This window comes from Gasterosteus aculeatus, chromosome 8, assembly GCF_964276395.1.
Source record: "Gasterosteus aculeatus chromosome 8, fGasAcu3.hap1.1, whole genome shotgun sequence".
Classification (NCBI taxonomy): domain Eukaryota; kingdom Metazoa; phylum Chordata; class Actinopteri; order Perciformes; family Gasterosteidae; genus Gasterosteus; species Gasterosteus aculeatus.
The window spans coordinates 9,476,660-9,492,369 of record NC_135695.1 but is presented as its reverse complement, the minus strand read 5'-3'; the positions used below and the strand labels follow the sequence as shown (position 1 = coordinate 9,492,369).

The 15,710-nt window shown below is 40.7% G+C and overlaps 1 protein-coding gene across 2 annotated transcripts in view; it reads right to left on the bottom strand.

The window, feature by feature from the left end:
* Positions 1–15,710, bottom strand: part of LOC120824210 (contactin-associated protein-like 4) — a 48,225-nt gene that overhangs the window by 24,756 nt on the left and 7,759 nt on the right. For both annotated transcript variants that reach the window (XM_040184871.2, XM_040184872.2), the window contains exons 3-7: positions 10,876–11,069; positions 7,858–8,005; positions 6,405–6,608; positions 1,152–1,327; positions 772–918 (exon numbers count right to left, since the gene is read on the bottom strand). In XM_040184871.2, coding sequence (XP_040040805.2) covers positions 772–918; positions 1,152–1,327; positions 6,405–6,608; positions 7,858–8,005; positions 10,876–11,069 — 869 coding nt within the window. The remainder of the gene's footprint in view (positions 1–771; positions 919–1,151; positions 1,328–6,404; positions 6,609–7,857; positions 8,006–10,875; positions 11,070–15,710) is intronic.

The following is a 15,710-nucleotide window of genomic DNA, read 5'->3' as shown; positions in this document are numbered from 1 at the left end:
AGGCTGACTGGGTTTGACTCTATGTCACGGGGTGTGAAAAAAAGGAATGAAAATGGTCATTTTTATTACCATGATATTAGCCGGGCAGGTGAATTAAGCTAGAAAACCGCAGGCATCACGGCCACTCAGGATTTGGACCCACTTACTGTATTTTAGGAAAGCTTCATACAGCAAAATGTGGGTCACAAATTGCCCCGTCTTTGGTATTAGTATAAACTCATCTTAAACAAAAATGTCTGTAATGTCTACTATAGGCCTACCATATATCAGAAAGGGACAGTTTCTTAATTTATTCCTGTTTGCTTCTCCAATAACTTCGACTTCATCATGTACCTCTTTCCCCTGATTATATGACTAATTCTACTTTTCTTCTGAAGTTTGTTTGCTTTGGGCTTTATTACTTTATGTTGATAATGAAGGAAATGATGACGTTGGTGTAAAAATGAAGATTACATGGCTAATGAAAATAATGCTAACCACAACAATCATTGTGCATAATAATGACGTTTATGCAGAAAAGGCACAAGTAATACAAAAATAAAAATATTGTATTGTACGATATGTTTTATAAGCACAGAATTCTGCTTGACTTTTCCAGTAATATCCCTATCAATCAAAGAGGTGCAACCTTTAAGACTAACAAGAGCGCTAAAATTCAAGACATGTTTATGCACATATCTGGCGCGGTAATTGCCCGTCTACGGTCACCTATGCGTTCTATGGGCGAATGCTATAAGACTGTTCCAAAGAAACAGCAACACATTGACTTACCACCACAGAGGCCTGGTGGTTGTTCCGTTTAGCCAGGTGTATCAGGTTGAGGTCATTGTAGAGCAGGTTCTCCATGCAGCCATGGAAATTCTTGTTTGACAAGATGGGTTTCTGCAGTCCGTGGCTCTGGACAGCTCCGAGACTCAGCTGCACAAGAAAATAAAAACTAATAACCATCAGCCCCTGGAGGATTCAAATGATCCTTCATTTAGTAGTTAATCATAGGACTAATGTGCTCTAGTAGGCTAAGTGTTGCAAAAAAGCTGACTAAAACTTCCACAATCCATAATGGACAAAACTGAAAACCTTTTTGCAACTTTCCCAGTGTGCTTGTATTTGGTACGCACAAGACATACCACTTGTGCTGAAGTTTCTCTCACCTGGTTAATGTCCCAGTGAATGAGCTCCGCTGGTGTGTGAACCTGACGAGTGTTTTTATCCACCGTGAGGTTGAGGTGAGTGCTGAGCCTCTGCAGCTTTACATGGTGCCAGTGCTGGTCGTCCAGCAAGCTTCCCACAGCAAGAAGAAGCTGCCCGCTGGAGGACGAACTCACACCTGCAAGGAGGTTGAGGATGTGAAAAACAATCGATTGTGTTGTCTTGGTGTTTGCTGAGCGATGCAGAAATCCTCGGATGTACAATTCCTGCTGAGAAAATGTCATATTATTCTTGAGGTCTACTATCCTAGAAAACACAGCTAGTGATGTGTACGAGCACGCTTTTTCTTTTGAATTTATGAAAATCCAAAGGTGTGAGTCAGAATTTTTTTGCAAAAGTTGTGCAAACATTGCAGCTTCAGTAGATTTATACAGTATATATATATATATATATATATATATATATACATATTTTCTTTTGAAACAAGGAGTTGGTCACTGAGGTCGTCCTCTCTCATTAGAGAGCACGCATGCCTGCATGCCGGCAGGGAGGAGGAAGAAGCGCGGAACCTGATGAGGCTGCAAAATGACAGACAATAATTAATGACGGACTCAATACCAGCAGGTCGAAATTGGTGGATCCATCTCTCCATCGCCTAACATTTCAGAGAGAAAAGAGTTTCTGCTGACAGAAGGAGCTACAACAGAAGGAGCAGCACACAGAAAGTCATTAATTATGAGGGACATGTTCTTTGAAGGGGATGGAGCGACAGATAGATTGATATCCCGGTTTGATGCCATTCTTACTTCCGTGCACCGATGATGTAGATACCTTGTCGTGACAGCTGGTAGTGATTTTAATGCTCATGGCAGCCAGAATTTATTTTCGGAGAAATACGTTATCGTCAAACTGTGACGTTTGACAATGTTGCAAAACATACTTTCTAGGGTTTAACACAAACCACTAAATTAGGTTTAAGAAAAACAGCGTTGAAGGGATTGAATAGAAGTAAGTAACACAACATAAAAAACACATTTAACAACACTTTCAAATAAAAATATGCTCTCGAACGCCAGTGTCTTGATTAAAGTCCCCTTTTTTCAGATGACAAACCTCCCGTCTATGATTTCAAACTACGTCATCACAGACAACTTTGTCTGATCGCTAATAAGATAATGGATGGCCTTACATTACTTGATTAAGCTAGTTTTACATTTTCTCAAATAATGAGTGTTGTTTAGTTGCCACACGTTTGTAAGGCAGCAGGAAACATTAGATGGAGCGATGCCTATTTTCTATTTTCCAGTGTTGCTAAGCTAAGATAAACCTGGTTCTATTCCTTCAATGCTATTCGATGAGGCGACGTGTGTGGCGGTCGACGAGGTGTCTGAGGTAAAACAATTACAGAAACTCTTTCATTCATAAAACTCCCCTCTCCCTTCAAGTCTTAATTCTCCTCTTCCTTTCATCACCTCCATGCGTGTGAGGACAACTGCTTCATGCATCCACGTTGAGTGATGTCTTTAAGCTATGAAATCTACACTAAACCATGCTTTGCACTTACCAGAGTCTAATGTTCCAGAAGGCTCCCTGAGGCAGTACAAACATATCCTATTCTGTCTGCTACTCCACCAAGAAGCTCTAAATCTGTTTATGAAGGACGGCAATGACAGGTCTTATTACCACTGACTGTCATCATTGTTTCAGCGTTCCAGAGTCACATGGAGAATACAGCAAAACTATAAAAATGATTTACTTTCTCTGAACGAATGAAAACAAAGTGGGGGGGAATGAAGACGAAACAGTTACACACATGGAAGGAATGTCAGTTTGTAGTTCAGGTCTCTTTCTATTCAGTTCAGTTCCTATAGGCTCTGTTGGCACGCAAGTAGCCAAAGCATATATATTTAAAATTGAAGGCTTAATAATTACTAAAAAACAAACTGGAATAAAACAACTGATTTTTTAAAACTTATCAGACAGTCCAATTAACCCTTCTCAAGGTTTGTGAAGATGCATTCACAAAATGGTATTAGTCTCTAGATGAGATCAAACCAATTTACTACTGCACAATGGTTTCTGGTTTTCATGTCTGTTTGTTTTGTATTTTGTGAATTCCGCAGCCACTCCTGTGCCGTTTCGATAAGCTTATAAATGCAGTCCTGTAGAATGTGTTGACTTACATCCTGGTGACAGTGAAACGCTGACGATGCAATCCAGTGCTTCCTGGTTTGAGTCAGACCATGGACCTTTGTTGCATGTCACCCGATACCACTGTCTGTCAGCGCTTTAATATCAAGAATAAAAGCAATCATGTCCCACAATGTTTTTCTTCAAAAATAAAATGTCAAAGGAAAATCAATTACGTTCCCCTGACTAGACTTGTAGCTTATCTTTATTTTGAGAAACATTGCTGCTGCACACAGAATAAATCAACAGTAAGCAACCTCTTATACAGCAGGAGAGTTTTTTACATTAGTCCCAGAGCTATTTTAGCAATTTCAGGCTGCTTACTGAAACTTGTATGCGGCTGTTAACAACAGAAACTCACTGTGAAAAAAGCAGTGTTGAATAAGCTCTAATCACCACTCTTCATTTCCTTTTATTTTCTCAACTGGCCCAGTCTGTATGTAGAGATTCATCTAAAGCTTTTAGTGAAATTATATGTGATTATGATGAGGTTTCACAACTGTAAAATCTGATTATTCAGGGTTTTTGCAACATAACACAGCCAGCATCCAGAAAGCAAACACAGCCCTTCCTGATTCAGAGAAAAGACACAATTTTGCTTAACATGCAACTCGGCCCGATTTCCTATGCCGTCCTAATTTAGTCCGCAGTACTTAACGCCACCTGTCCAGAATGCATTATAGCGGGACACATCAGCCCTTAGTGTATTTACTATAGCTAGTATTTAGTGTAGCTTCCCTTCGACAGTTCAGAAGTGAACTGAATTATGGAGCAGTTTGCTACATTAGAGCAAACAGACATTTTGATGAATGTGAAGCTGAGAGGATATGAAATGCTTGTGGCTTGCCAACATTAAAATTCTAACGAGTCAACAAATTCATTCCAAACTGCACAGACAGCCTCATGCAGATAGAGAGGACAATACTATCTCACTGTTGTATTTATGCTTACTTCACTTCTGTGTGTCCGTCTGATCTGTTTTGATCATCATCAATTTTGGCTGATTACACATCTGCTCTAGCCAAACCACTAATGTGTGTGTTTATAAGCTACATACGTCACTGATGCTCAATGTGAAGCATCATTAGCTTTTCCGTGTCTTTGACAGCTTGGGAAAACTCATGGCGCTTCACAAAGAAAGGGCCCCAAGACCCACATGATCAGGCTGCCAATGGGAGAGATAAAGTATGAAGAGCCTCAGAGAATAGCCCAGACCGGAGCTATGGATATAATGCATTACGACTTCAGGCTTTAACTTTGCTACCCGGGTTTAAGCTTTCCTCCCTTCCATTGAGCCGAGAGCCAACTGTGGAGGAGCCGTGCTGCGGCCCGCGGTGGACGCTCCAAACAGTTGATCTAAACTAGACCGTCTGCAGTCTGTAAACTCCAGGGAGAGTTTGAGGGAGGGAGGGGATGTGTAAAAGAGAGAGGGGAGAAAGACAAAGAGCAATTAAACAAGCAAATAATCACCTCTGAAACAAATGTGACAGGGGCAGAACTTGAGGAACGTAGAACATAGAAAACGCTGAAAAATAAACGGGGCTGCTGGCCAAGCAGGGGAACTGGATACAGTTATAGCCACTGGATTTTTCATAGCCCAATATATTCTCTACCATTCCACAAAAGCAGACACTGTTTGGATGAGTTGATAGCTATGCTGAGTTGTCAGAGCAGTTTTTTGATTATCACCTCAAGTAGGCAGATGTGACAGGCCTCAGTCAGGAATGTAAGACTGACAACTAATGCTACGATATGCAGCGATAAATTAGCTATTGTGTGTGGCTGTTTGAGAAGCTACACCATGAATAGGCAGGGCATGAAGGGCAGCGGTCAGATGAGTAAGAATTATATGTCATTGCAAAGACTGCTTTAAGTTTTAACAGATGCTAAAATGCTGTCTTACAAGCTACAGTGTGTTGAAATCCGACACCCTGCAGTGGTGGGAGAAAGTGGTGAAGGAAAAAGGTTGAGTACGACTTTCCTCGTTCTTGCAAGCTTTGAAATTGGAAAATCTGCAGTTTAACTGCAATCCCTCTTAATACATAATCTGGTTAAAAAGTACACCGACTTGTACAGTTGTAGTGAGGAAGAGAGACGGAGTGAGATTGGGGAAAGTCTGGGGGAGAAAAACAAGACCAAACATGTTTAACCCCACAAAAGATGTTCTCCTCTACATTATTACATTACATTACATTACAGGTCATTTAGAAGACGCTTTTATCCAAAGCAACTTACATTACACTTTAAACCCATGGCTTTTTTTACATTTTGCCCGGGGAGCAATTAGGGGTTAGGTGTCTTGCTCAGGGACACTTCGACTTGAGACATGGGGCAGCCTCTACATTCATTGACCTGCAACAACGCGACTGCAATGGTGTACAGCACCAATTCACTAGGTTTATTGGATATTGCTTGCGACATGTGGATTAAAAAGTAAACACTGTGCTGAGTTAATTAGCATAAGCAGAGAAAAGCGCAATACCCCAGTTTCCTCCAAATTGGATCAGCAATATCTTAGAAATCACATCTGACAAACACACAAGCAATCCAGCAGATGGACAGAAACCAACTTGAAGCTCCCTTTAATTCATTGTTGGGACAGAAATGTGTAAATAAGTTCCAAATATAGAGACAGGGTGCTGGATGCTTTGGAGAGAGTGAAAAAATACAAACACAGGGTGGTTTAGCGGTTTAGCTAACCGTGCTTGCAGGAAAAAAAAACATTAAAGTTTGAAAAACACTTCAATTTCAATATCCAAAGTTTCATCAACCTTTCACCAAAGATATACAATTTATGTGGAATCAAACAAACGCGGTGCATTGATCTACCAAAAAAGGAACAGCATCGACTTTGTGATCCACAGTTGCGACAAACAAAGATAAGTAAAGGTTCATGTACAAATATATTAAGTACATCAGTTGTTGGTTTCAGTCATGTACTCATTTAATTACTGTACATTTTAATATTATCTCATTTGTTATATTCTGAATTTGAGAATAGTTCATTATTCACACCCAACTTATATGTGAATGTATGTAGTACATAGAAAGAATAACTTTGATACCTTGTTGGTGGTAGAGCAGCAGCCGTCCCTTCTCCAACACCAGCGTCAGGCTGTCATCTCTTTTGCCCTCTGCATGGAGCAGCGTCCCTGAATTCTTGTGGGTCTTAAACTTCAGAGAGACGACCTCCATCGCCTTCCAGCTCGGGCGCGCACTCCGCCTGTAGACCAGGCTGCTGCTGCCATCAAAGTTGGCCACATCAGAAGCTGCAGAATGATAAAGGGCATTATGCAAACTCTTCAATAACATTGTTAATAGAGTAATACAAGCGAGTTGGGGGCAGTTTGCTCATTGTACAACCATTTAGCATGAAGAGTTGTAGCGTATATATGATAAAAGTCATCTTGGGAATCTTTTTTTCATTGTTGGAAAAATGTGGCGCTGTTGTAACTTCAAGACAAGCCAGCTTATTGTATTGTTTTACAGTATTGATTTCCACGGAGCTATAAAGGCTCTGACCCTTAATGTGCAAAGGCTTCAAACACCATCTGGTCTAGTGTCTGCTACTAAATACAAAAATATTTACTGGTGTCAAAAAATAATTCATTTCATTCTGTGAGAGTGAAAAAATGCGTTCCCAGATTATCAGTGTTTTCCTTAAAGCTGAAAACTCCAATTAAAGACATAAAAGGTTACACCTTCCGTGGCTGAAGAATGAAACACGCCGTCGACCATTTCCGCTGTTAATTTGTTAAATTATCTGGTTTCTTAACTTTTTGGTCATATGCACCTTTGCCATAACTTGAGACTTTCTTTGTGCCATTAAATATGTAACTCCCTCCTGGCAGATCTCCCTGCTACCGCCATTCCACCTCTGCAGCTCATCCAGAATGCAGCAGCTCGACTGGTCTTTAACCTTCCTAAATTCTCCCACACTACTCCACTCCTCCGCTCTCTTCACTGGGTACCGGTGGCCGCCCGCATCCAGTTCAAAACATTGGTGCTCACGTACCACGCAGTGAATGGATCGGGTCCAGCTTACATCCAGGACATGGTCAAACCCGACATCCCGACGGCTGATGGCTTATTTAATAAAATTGCACTTTGTTGTTTCTTGTTCGATTGAGTTTGTATCCCTATGGTTGAATGCACTTATTGTAAGTCGCTTTGGACAAACGCGTCAGCTAAATGACATGTAATGGAATGTAAAAACAATGAACTAATGCGGCATGAAGGAAACCGCAGGCTCAATTGTTCGTGTTTGTGTAGTATAGAAACAAACGCCTCAGAATGATTTCTTATTGTCTTACATGCATCACCTTAAATGTTAGAAAATTAAGATTTATATTTTTTACTAGTATTACTATACATTTTTGAAACTTATTCCAACTAAAAATACTATAACCTATAGATACATCACTTATGTCCGCTTTTGAGTAAAGATCCCAGAACCCTTTTTTTTTAAGGGTACAAGCCAAAACTAACGAGAACTCAAGTTAGGGAAATGGGACTTACTATAACGACATCCATATATCTCCAGTCTCAGTCCAATCCTCCCAGAGGGGTTCCAGTCCAGAGGAATAAGCCGGAGGTAGCGAGCAATTACCGGCTGCTTAAGCTTGTACTTGACCACAGAATCTGCATTGCTGTTTCCTGGGAAAGCCTGAAACGACAGAACGTGTTAGTTCCCCTCAATTCTATATCCGATCATCCATATTTTACTGCCTGCTGAAGCTCCAAAAATATGATGGTAAACTATTTGTAGCAGCCTAATTAGTTCCATGACTACGTGAAAGAAGGAGATTTTTTTTTTTTACTTTAATGCTTGTGTTGCTTAGCAGGGGAATATATTTTAGATTTGAAGTTTTATAGCCTTTGTACAAGATAAAATCTTCCAACTTTTTCTATTTTAAAGGCTGATATCTGGATAAGAAACGTTTGTATTAAAACATTCCTAAAAAGAAAGAGGTGCAGTAGTTACTGTGCTTTCACTCTCGCCTCCTCCAGTCTTGCTTCTACATTTTAAGACTTGCAGCTCACAGACTATTGATCCTAACTGCTGCTGATGTCTCTCCTTCTCTCTGCCGAGTGATCAATAACTGCGGAACCTATTCTGTCTCCGTACCAAGACTCTCTTCAAAAGCCCCACGGCTTCTATTTTACCAACCAGCTGCCTGTGGGAATCCAGCAGAATTCTCAGCTTGACAGGCAAACAGTCCACACGCGATTCACCAGAGAGGCCAAACTCGTTTTCGTTTTGAATCATGTATAGAAAAAATGAGTCACAAGCCCCACAAAGGTGAATGAATAGTCTTCAACCAGCAACGCTGCAGATAAATCCTCTTCTACAGAACCAAAGCCCCCACGTGCAATAGAAGACTCAGTTTGTGTCAAAATGACTACACAAATACTAAGATCTGCTTCTGTTTAAGACCTAAATTAAAAGACTGCATTGAAATTGAAATCCAGTTGTAAATCTCTTATTAAGATGGAACAAAAACATACTGCAGAAATGACCACATTTTAGTGCTGACTAACTGAATAAGGTTTTGCAAAACAGTGTTATTTATGAGAAACATGCTTAAGCCATATTCACTTACTTCGGCCCGTCGGCCATAGTTCAACCTGCATTATGGTTCAAAAAGAAACACGCATGCATCTGTGGTTTTGTGTGTTTGTGCTCTGCTGGTGTCTTTTCTCTGTGCGAGTGTGTCTCCTGAGAGCGCGGCGATCTGACTACGTGAGTGAAATGGCCTTTCCTCGTGCTGAGTGCTCCTGATCTCAGAGCTGTCTTCAGTGCTTTGAAGGGCTGAGCCCCACAAACAGCTCCGTGTAAGAGGCTTAAGAGAGAAGCCTCTCATTTACTTACATTTAGTTTTTTTAATATGAGCAGCACCTGACAAGACCTTAGACAAGAAGAGAAAGAACGGTAGAAGCTGAGAGCAGGAGGAGGAAGAGGAGGAGGGAACGGGCGTGGGAGAAGTCTTTGAAAAGCTTAGTGATTGGTAGAACACACAGCTTTCAAATAAATACGTACAATGTTAAATATTAGCCTTGTACTACATCGTTATGAAGTAGCACCACAAAATAAAAAATTGGCGTACCTGAAAAATTGGATTTAATTTGAGTGAATGTAAGCATTTCTTTTCCATCAGAGGAAAGGGACAAGACTGGCCAGACTATTATATGGAGCTTCAGGATCACACAAACTGTGTTCATCACCTCTCATGCTGAGTGTCTTTGTCTGAGTGAGCTTTTAGGAGTCCTACCCTGTTCTTTTCTATTTTTACTGATGACTCCTGGGTTCCAGAGAGTTTGTACGCTTCAACTATGAGAAAATTACAATCTGTCAAATCCAAATCAAAGGCTGTCCTCCGGGATCTTCCTTGTCTTCCTCAAATGTAATGCTGTTCAATCAACTTCATTATAACATACTGTGTAATACAGTAGTTGTTTTGCAAACATCACTCTACCCTATTTTTCCTGCATTTAACTCATCGATTGAAATACATTTTGAGAGCAAAAACACTGGGCTGAATACACACACATTCAACTTGGGGGAAAGCGAGGGAGGACTTTATACATACTTGATTATCGGCTGCACTAAAGAACATTCAAATCACCACATGCTTGTATTCGCTTCCTCATTCACATCCGTCTACATTTTAGACACCGAGCAGTCACTGTTATCAACACTGGCCCACAAGGACCGAGCCAAAGGGACCATCAGCGTCTGGCTTGGAGAGTGACGATCAACCCCTTTGCCCCTGCAGGAATCAAAACTGTGACTTTTTGCACAGCAGGCAGTCTTTCTAACAGCAATACCAGCCTCCCGTCAGATGAGGTTCAACTGTTTGACAACAGCTTTGTGCAGCTGACAGAGCGTTGCTGAGGCTCCTTTTGTTGTTCATTCCATTATTAATAAGGAGTGAAGGTCTCCTGGTGAGCAGACTCACCGCTGCAGGCAGTACCAGTCCCCACAGATGACGACAATTATGTGCGTGGCGTTTCATTTAACCTTAATGAGCTCCAATCATGACTGCAGCACTGCTACTGCTGCAGCACTGCTGCACTACCTCTGAAGAGATCTTCATAGATGCTCAAAAGGTTATTGCATCCTCATCTTAACATAAATTATTTTATAAACATAATTTAGGGGAGTAGGGACAATTTGACAACTGAGTGTACATGTCCAAACTGAAGACACACCTCTTCAGGCTCTACCTTGACTAAAAACACTAACAAAATGTAGCACTTAAATCATACTTATAATGGCTCTTATCTATAGCTAGTTTTAAATTGGCTTATTTGATGAAATTGCACTTTCTTGTTTCTTGTTCCTTTGAGTTTGTATCCTTATGGTCGAAATGCACTTATTGTAAGTCGCTTTGGACAAAAGCGTCAGCTAAATGACATGTAATATCCTGTTACTGACCACCAAGAAAAGTAATCTGGCAACATTAGGTTTACTTTGAAACCTATTTTCTTTTGCATATTAGCATTCCCTTCTTTTCTGTGTGGTTTTGTGATTACCCCGAAACTGTCTTCTTGCCGGTGTTGTCTCCAGTTGTGACCCGTGTCGCTGAACATCAACAGGTAAGCCGTTAGCCAATCGGAGCTGCCGTAGCGTCCCTGGGTAGCAACAGCAGTGATACAGGTCCGCCTCCCCAGATCGACCTCAAACCACTGGTATCTGTCTGAGACGAGTGGGGACCAACCTCCAGCTCCTGCACAGGGGCAGAGACAAAGACCGTATGTTAATCATGGTGATAGTGTGCATGTGATGTGTGGGCGGGCGGGTGTGTGTATGTGTGTGTGTGTGTGTGTGTGTGTGTGTGTGCATGTGTGCATAAATTGAGAAAAGAATTGCAGTAGAGAAATTTGATTCATTACATTTTAAACTACTTGAAATGAATCTTTAAAACTGCAAGTTTACAGTCAGGCAGAAGATGCTTCGTGCTGCGACTTTAAAGCTGCCCATCCAGTTCTGATGAGAATACAGAAGGCTCGTTGTCCATAGATTCGTGGAAAGGAAATTGCAGACATGAATGCCAAAGAGAAGGTTAAACATACATAGAATTTATTCATGTTATATACTGATGTTTTTTTGTTGCAATATCCACCCTTGTAATGATAATTTCCCCGCTGTGGGATTAATAGAGGATCATCTTATCTGAATGCTTTTGTTGTATAGTGATTAGTGGTGAGCACTAAACCCTGCACTAAACCCTGCTTCATTTAACTGTTTAAATGTAAAACCTTACGATTCACCTTCCTCTGGTTTCATTATTATTAATAAATCCTCACAATCGAGACATTAAGTTTATTTGATGCACACACCTAGATTAAATTGGACTGCAGGATAGTATTTAATAAAGTAATTTAATGACTCTCTACAACTAAAGTGTCAAGATGCGTCTTGCCGTTTAACATATCTGCTCGGTGTTTTATGGGAGTGCAATATGCTGATAAGTCCTTTATTCAGAATTCCACACTGATATGACCCAAATCACTGAGCTGAATGTCTTTTTAACGGTGATTTGTAGCGCCGACCTCCCTCCTATGCTTTGTCGAAGTAAAATGTCTCCTTTCCGTCCTTGTGGGTCGTTGTTGCAGCCACTGAGCAGGAGGTCACGAGATTTATACGTTTAATTTGCACTGTGTTCATGTTATAGTCTGAAAAAAGGTAGTGCCTGCAGAACCCAGGGTCCTCTGTTGACCGCTATGCGTAACATAGCATTTTTAACCTTTAACTTTGTTTAAAATGCACTAAAAAGGAACTGATACTGTGTACACTACTGTTGGAAGAAGGATAATAGAAACCATGGTGATTACAGTAAACACACTCAGTCTACTAAAAAGTCTGCAGGTAAAAGAGGAGTATTGAAGGGTTTGTGCCATGATAGAGGAGGAGAGAAAGGACCTCCATCTGATTCCCACCCAGATATTTTATCTTTTGCTCCCCTTTTAACATTCACACAATCCAGTTTCCCTTTATTTTTTTCTGCCAGTGAGTTTGATCTTTTGGCACAATCCTTTAGAAAAGCCAAATAAATGAACATGCATTGAAAACGAAAAACATGTACGCAACAAACAATATCCCTCACATTGTGTTGGATGCTTTTTTATTCAGATCTCTTGAAATTGTTGAGTAGTCAGAGGATAAAAATTAGAGTTGTCTCACAACAGTAGCCGATCTGTGTTCCATTATCCAGCTGCAATTCCATTTCCCGTCCTGATGATGCTGACATGAGTGAGACGAGATCTATGGCAGGACCGGACTATGAAGAAACGTCGGAGGGAATGGAAAAGGCTGCAACAACATGAGTAGACAGAATACTTGGAAGTGTGTGCGTGCGTCTGTGTGAGTACTGAAGAAGAAGTGCTGAGTCAGGACAGCAGATGGAGAGAGACGTCTAACTTACAGATCGCACACGGGCAGCCAAAAGACAACTCGTGCTTTTGTTGCAAAAATGATGTTGTGCTGACATGAGGGCAACGTAACTTGTTAGATTTTAGACGCGAAAGCCTGAAGGCAACACGTTCCCTAATCCCATCTATTATAAACCTACTTTATCCTGACATTGAAAATCATCATAACACAACACACTCCATTAGGATGCTGCGCGTAAGCGCTGGACAGATGGGGTTTTTTCCTCTTAAAATTGGTCAAGGGCGAGAGCCGGTGATGCCCGTTAATTTGAGGTAGAGTGAAAAAATTCTCAGAGAATAGAAACTTTTAGATCTCTGCATTGTCGTGTCCTTAATGTGAAATTATTCTAGTGAGCAAGCATCCATGCCAACACCCAAGAACTACCAAATAGAAAATAGCTGCAACAATTGATCAATTAATCGATTAGTTAATCGCAGCTTGCCAAATAATTCCTTTGTGCAGGGCTGCGTTAGTTCTGTTGGACCATAACATGGATGTGCATTAAGCACTGACACCCAAATGTATTCATTGAAGACAATGAATACACTTTTCAATGTGGAAGCTTCCAATTTCACAATTCCATTTGCAAGTTGTCAATGATGTAACATGTAATTACAGAAATGTGTGTTTGAAAAGCATATTAACCAAATTATAATGTACTCATGAATAAAGAAACTGTTTTCACTGCATCTGTTATCTTCACTATGAAAGTTTTCAACATAATCTTTTCAATTTTCTTACAAAATCAGATATATTGATAAGAAATATATGCACGTTAAATTAGCTGAGTCTTTCCTCTTATGTCCTTTTTTCCCCCCTGGACAAGTGCTGCCTGCTTGTTAGGGCAGAAGCTAAAGGCCAGAGCTAATAAGTACCACCGTAACAGACACGAGCACTGACAGCACACGAGGGGAGACCAGACGTAGTGACCTTTACCCGTTGCAGCTGGATTGGAGAGGAAATAATTGAACGCAGACAAGAGAGAAAAAAAAGTGACGGCGAGACCGACGCAGAGGGTGTGAGAGCGAAATGAAATGGCATCTACAGTATTGCAGAGAAAGTAAATGGAAAGAGAAAAAGCAAGAGGTAGATGGGGATTGAAGGAACAGAAGATCGTGCCCTAAATTTAAAGAGAGAAGAGAATGTGTGCACTCAACCCTATAAGGAGAAACCCATTGACTAAATCCACCATGTTAGTCACACACCACCTGTTTGATTAGTGTCCGTCATGCACACATCGCTTTACCGTCCACCAAATCTCCTCGCTTTCTCTTCACTGTCTGCAAAGACACTGGAGCTTTTTCTCCATTCAGGAAGGTGATCGTGGTGAAACAAAGGTCGGGAAAATTGCATTGGTGAGTCACACATTACTACAATAAAGCAGTCAAAAAGACTGTGAGAGTCACATCAGAAGACGACCGACCAGAGGCCCCTCGTGAGCAGGGGTGGTGCTGAAACAGCAAAGGTATCGAGACGTCGCTGGCTGGAGTCCAGTGGCGCAGGCAAAACACCGGCCCTCTGTGCCGGGGCCTTCTGTAGAAAGCCTCCTTGTGTTCGCGAGGTGTCTCTCGCTCCTTTCTTAGAGACCCAGTTTGTGTTTAGTTAATGGTTATGGTTTGTTTCTACACTATACAGCATTGGATACACACTTTCCACTCATCCCGAAGTTACTGACACCACACGCCCCTGTTAGTTTGAATTGCCTTTTTGGTTTATTTAATCTAATAAATAGTCTTCATTAACCCGGTCGTTTGCTTCTCCCTCTATGGCCGCGGGGCTCATGAAAGTATGCACGGTGATCAAAGGCATCACTGTCACACATACGCAGTAATATACATGATGGTTATCTGCAAATATTGAGCACTGGCTAACTTAACCTATAAGAAAAACATAATTTAGTCACACCAGGTTACATTTTTAATCAGAAGACTTTCTAATGTCCTTGAAAAACATTTTCCTACAAAATCTCAATTACTTGAATACGAAACAAAAGTTCTCAAATGTTAAATTCTGCCTCAACGTAGTCTTTAATTGAAAAAGAAATGTATTTGCGCCAAGGAAATTGTGTTGTGCTGGTCGATGGGAGACGGAAGGAAAAATCAATATAGGTTGGATTAGTACATGGTTGCTCAACAAGAACAGATTTTTAAATAAACATTAACTAAATTGTAGTATTGAGTGCAAAATATTTCATTCTCCAAACGTATATCCAGTGGTTAGTAAAACAAACAGTTTCACCACTAAAAAAGGTCAATCCTGTGCAAGGATGCACATGGAAAATGTGTCCTACATAAGTTCTCCAACAAGTCCAAAGAAATCCCAAACAATAGTGCATTCCTACAAATAAGTGAACATTGTCACTCCCCTCAACACCGAGAACAAGAGAGGAACGGAACAGAGTGTCAATCATGCAGACCTTGAGAAACAGGTACACTGTATCTGGAAATAAGGATAATATGGATTACTGGCTCAAACATATATATGTTTTTCCAGGAATCGAGGCACTTGTATCCGTATAATTACATTTCATGGTCAGAGTGACTACTTTAAAGTTGAAATTAGGAGGATTTGAGTGGAGGAGCTGTAGTATTTAACCAGATGAAATGTTAAAGAGCAGCATTAAGCAGTCACTTAAAGGTGGTGCATCAACATCACACAAAGCTCATTAGCTCATTCATGGTTCCCCCACATAGCTGATTTCAACCTACAGCCACCTGCTAATTTTTGAGTCCTCTTTTGAAATCCAAATTAGGACTTGGAGAAAATGATAACGTGCTGATGAAGTGTTCCGGGCCTACTTCAGTGTAATCACTTGGTTTTTAATGTGCAATTATCAGCATGGCCCACTGAACTGAATTTTTTAGATGTTAAATACCGCCATTAACATTTGGCTAAATGCTGTCATTGACATTTGGCTACAAGATGGTTAAAAGGT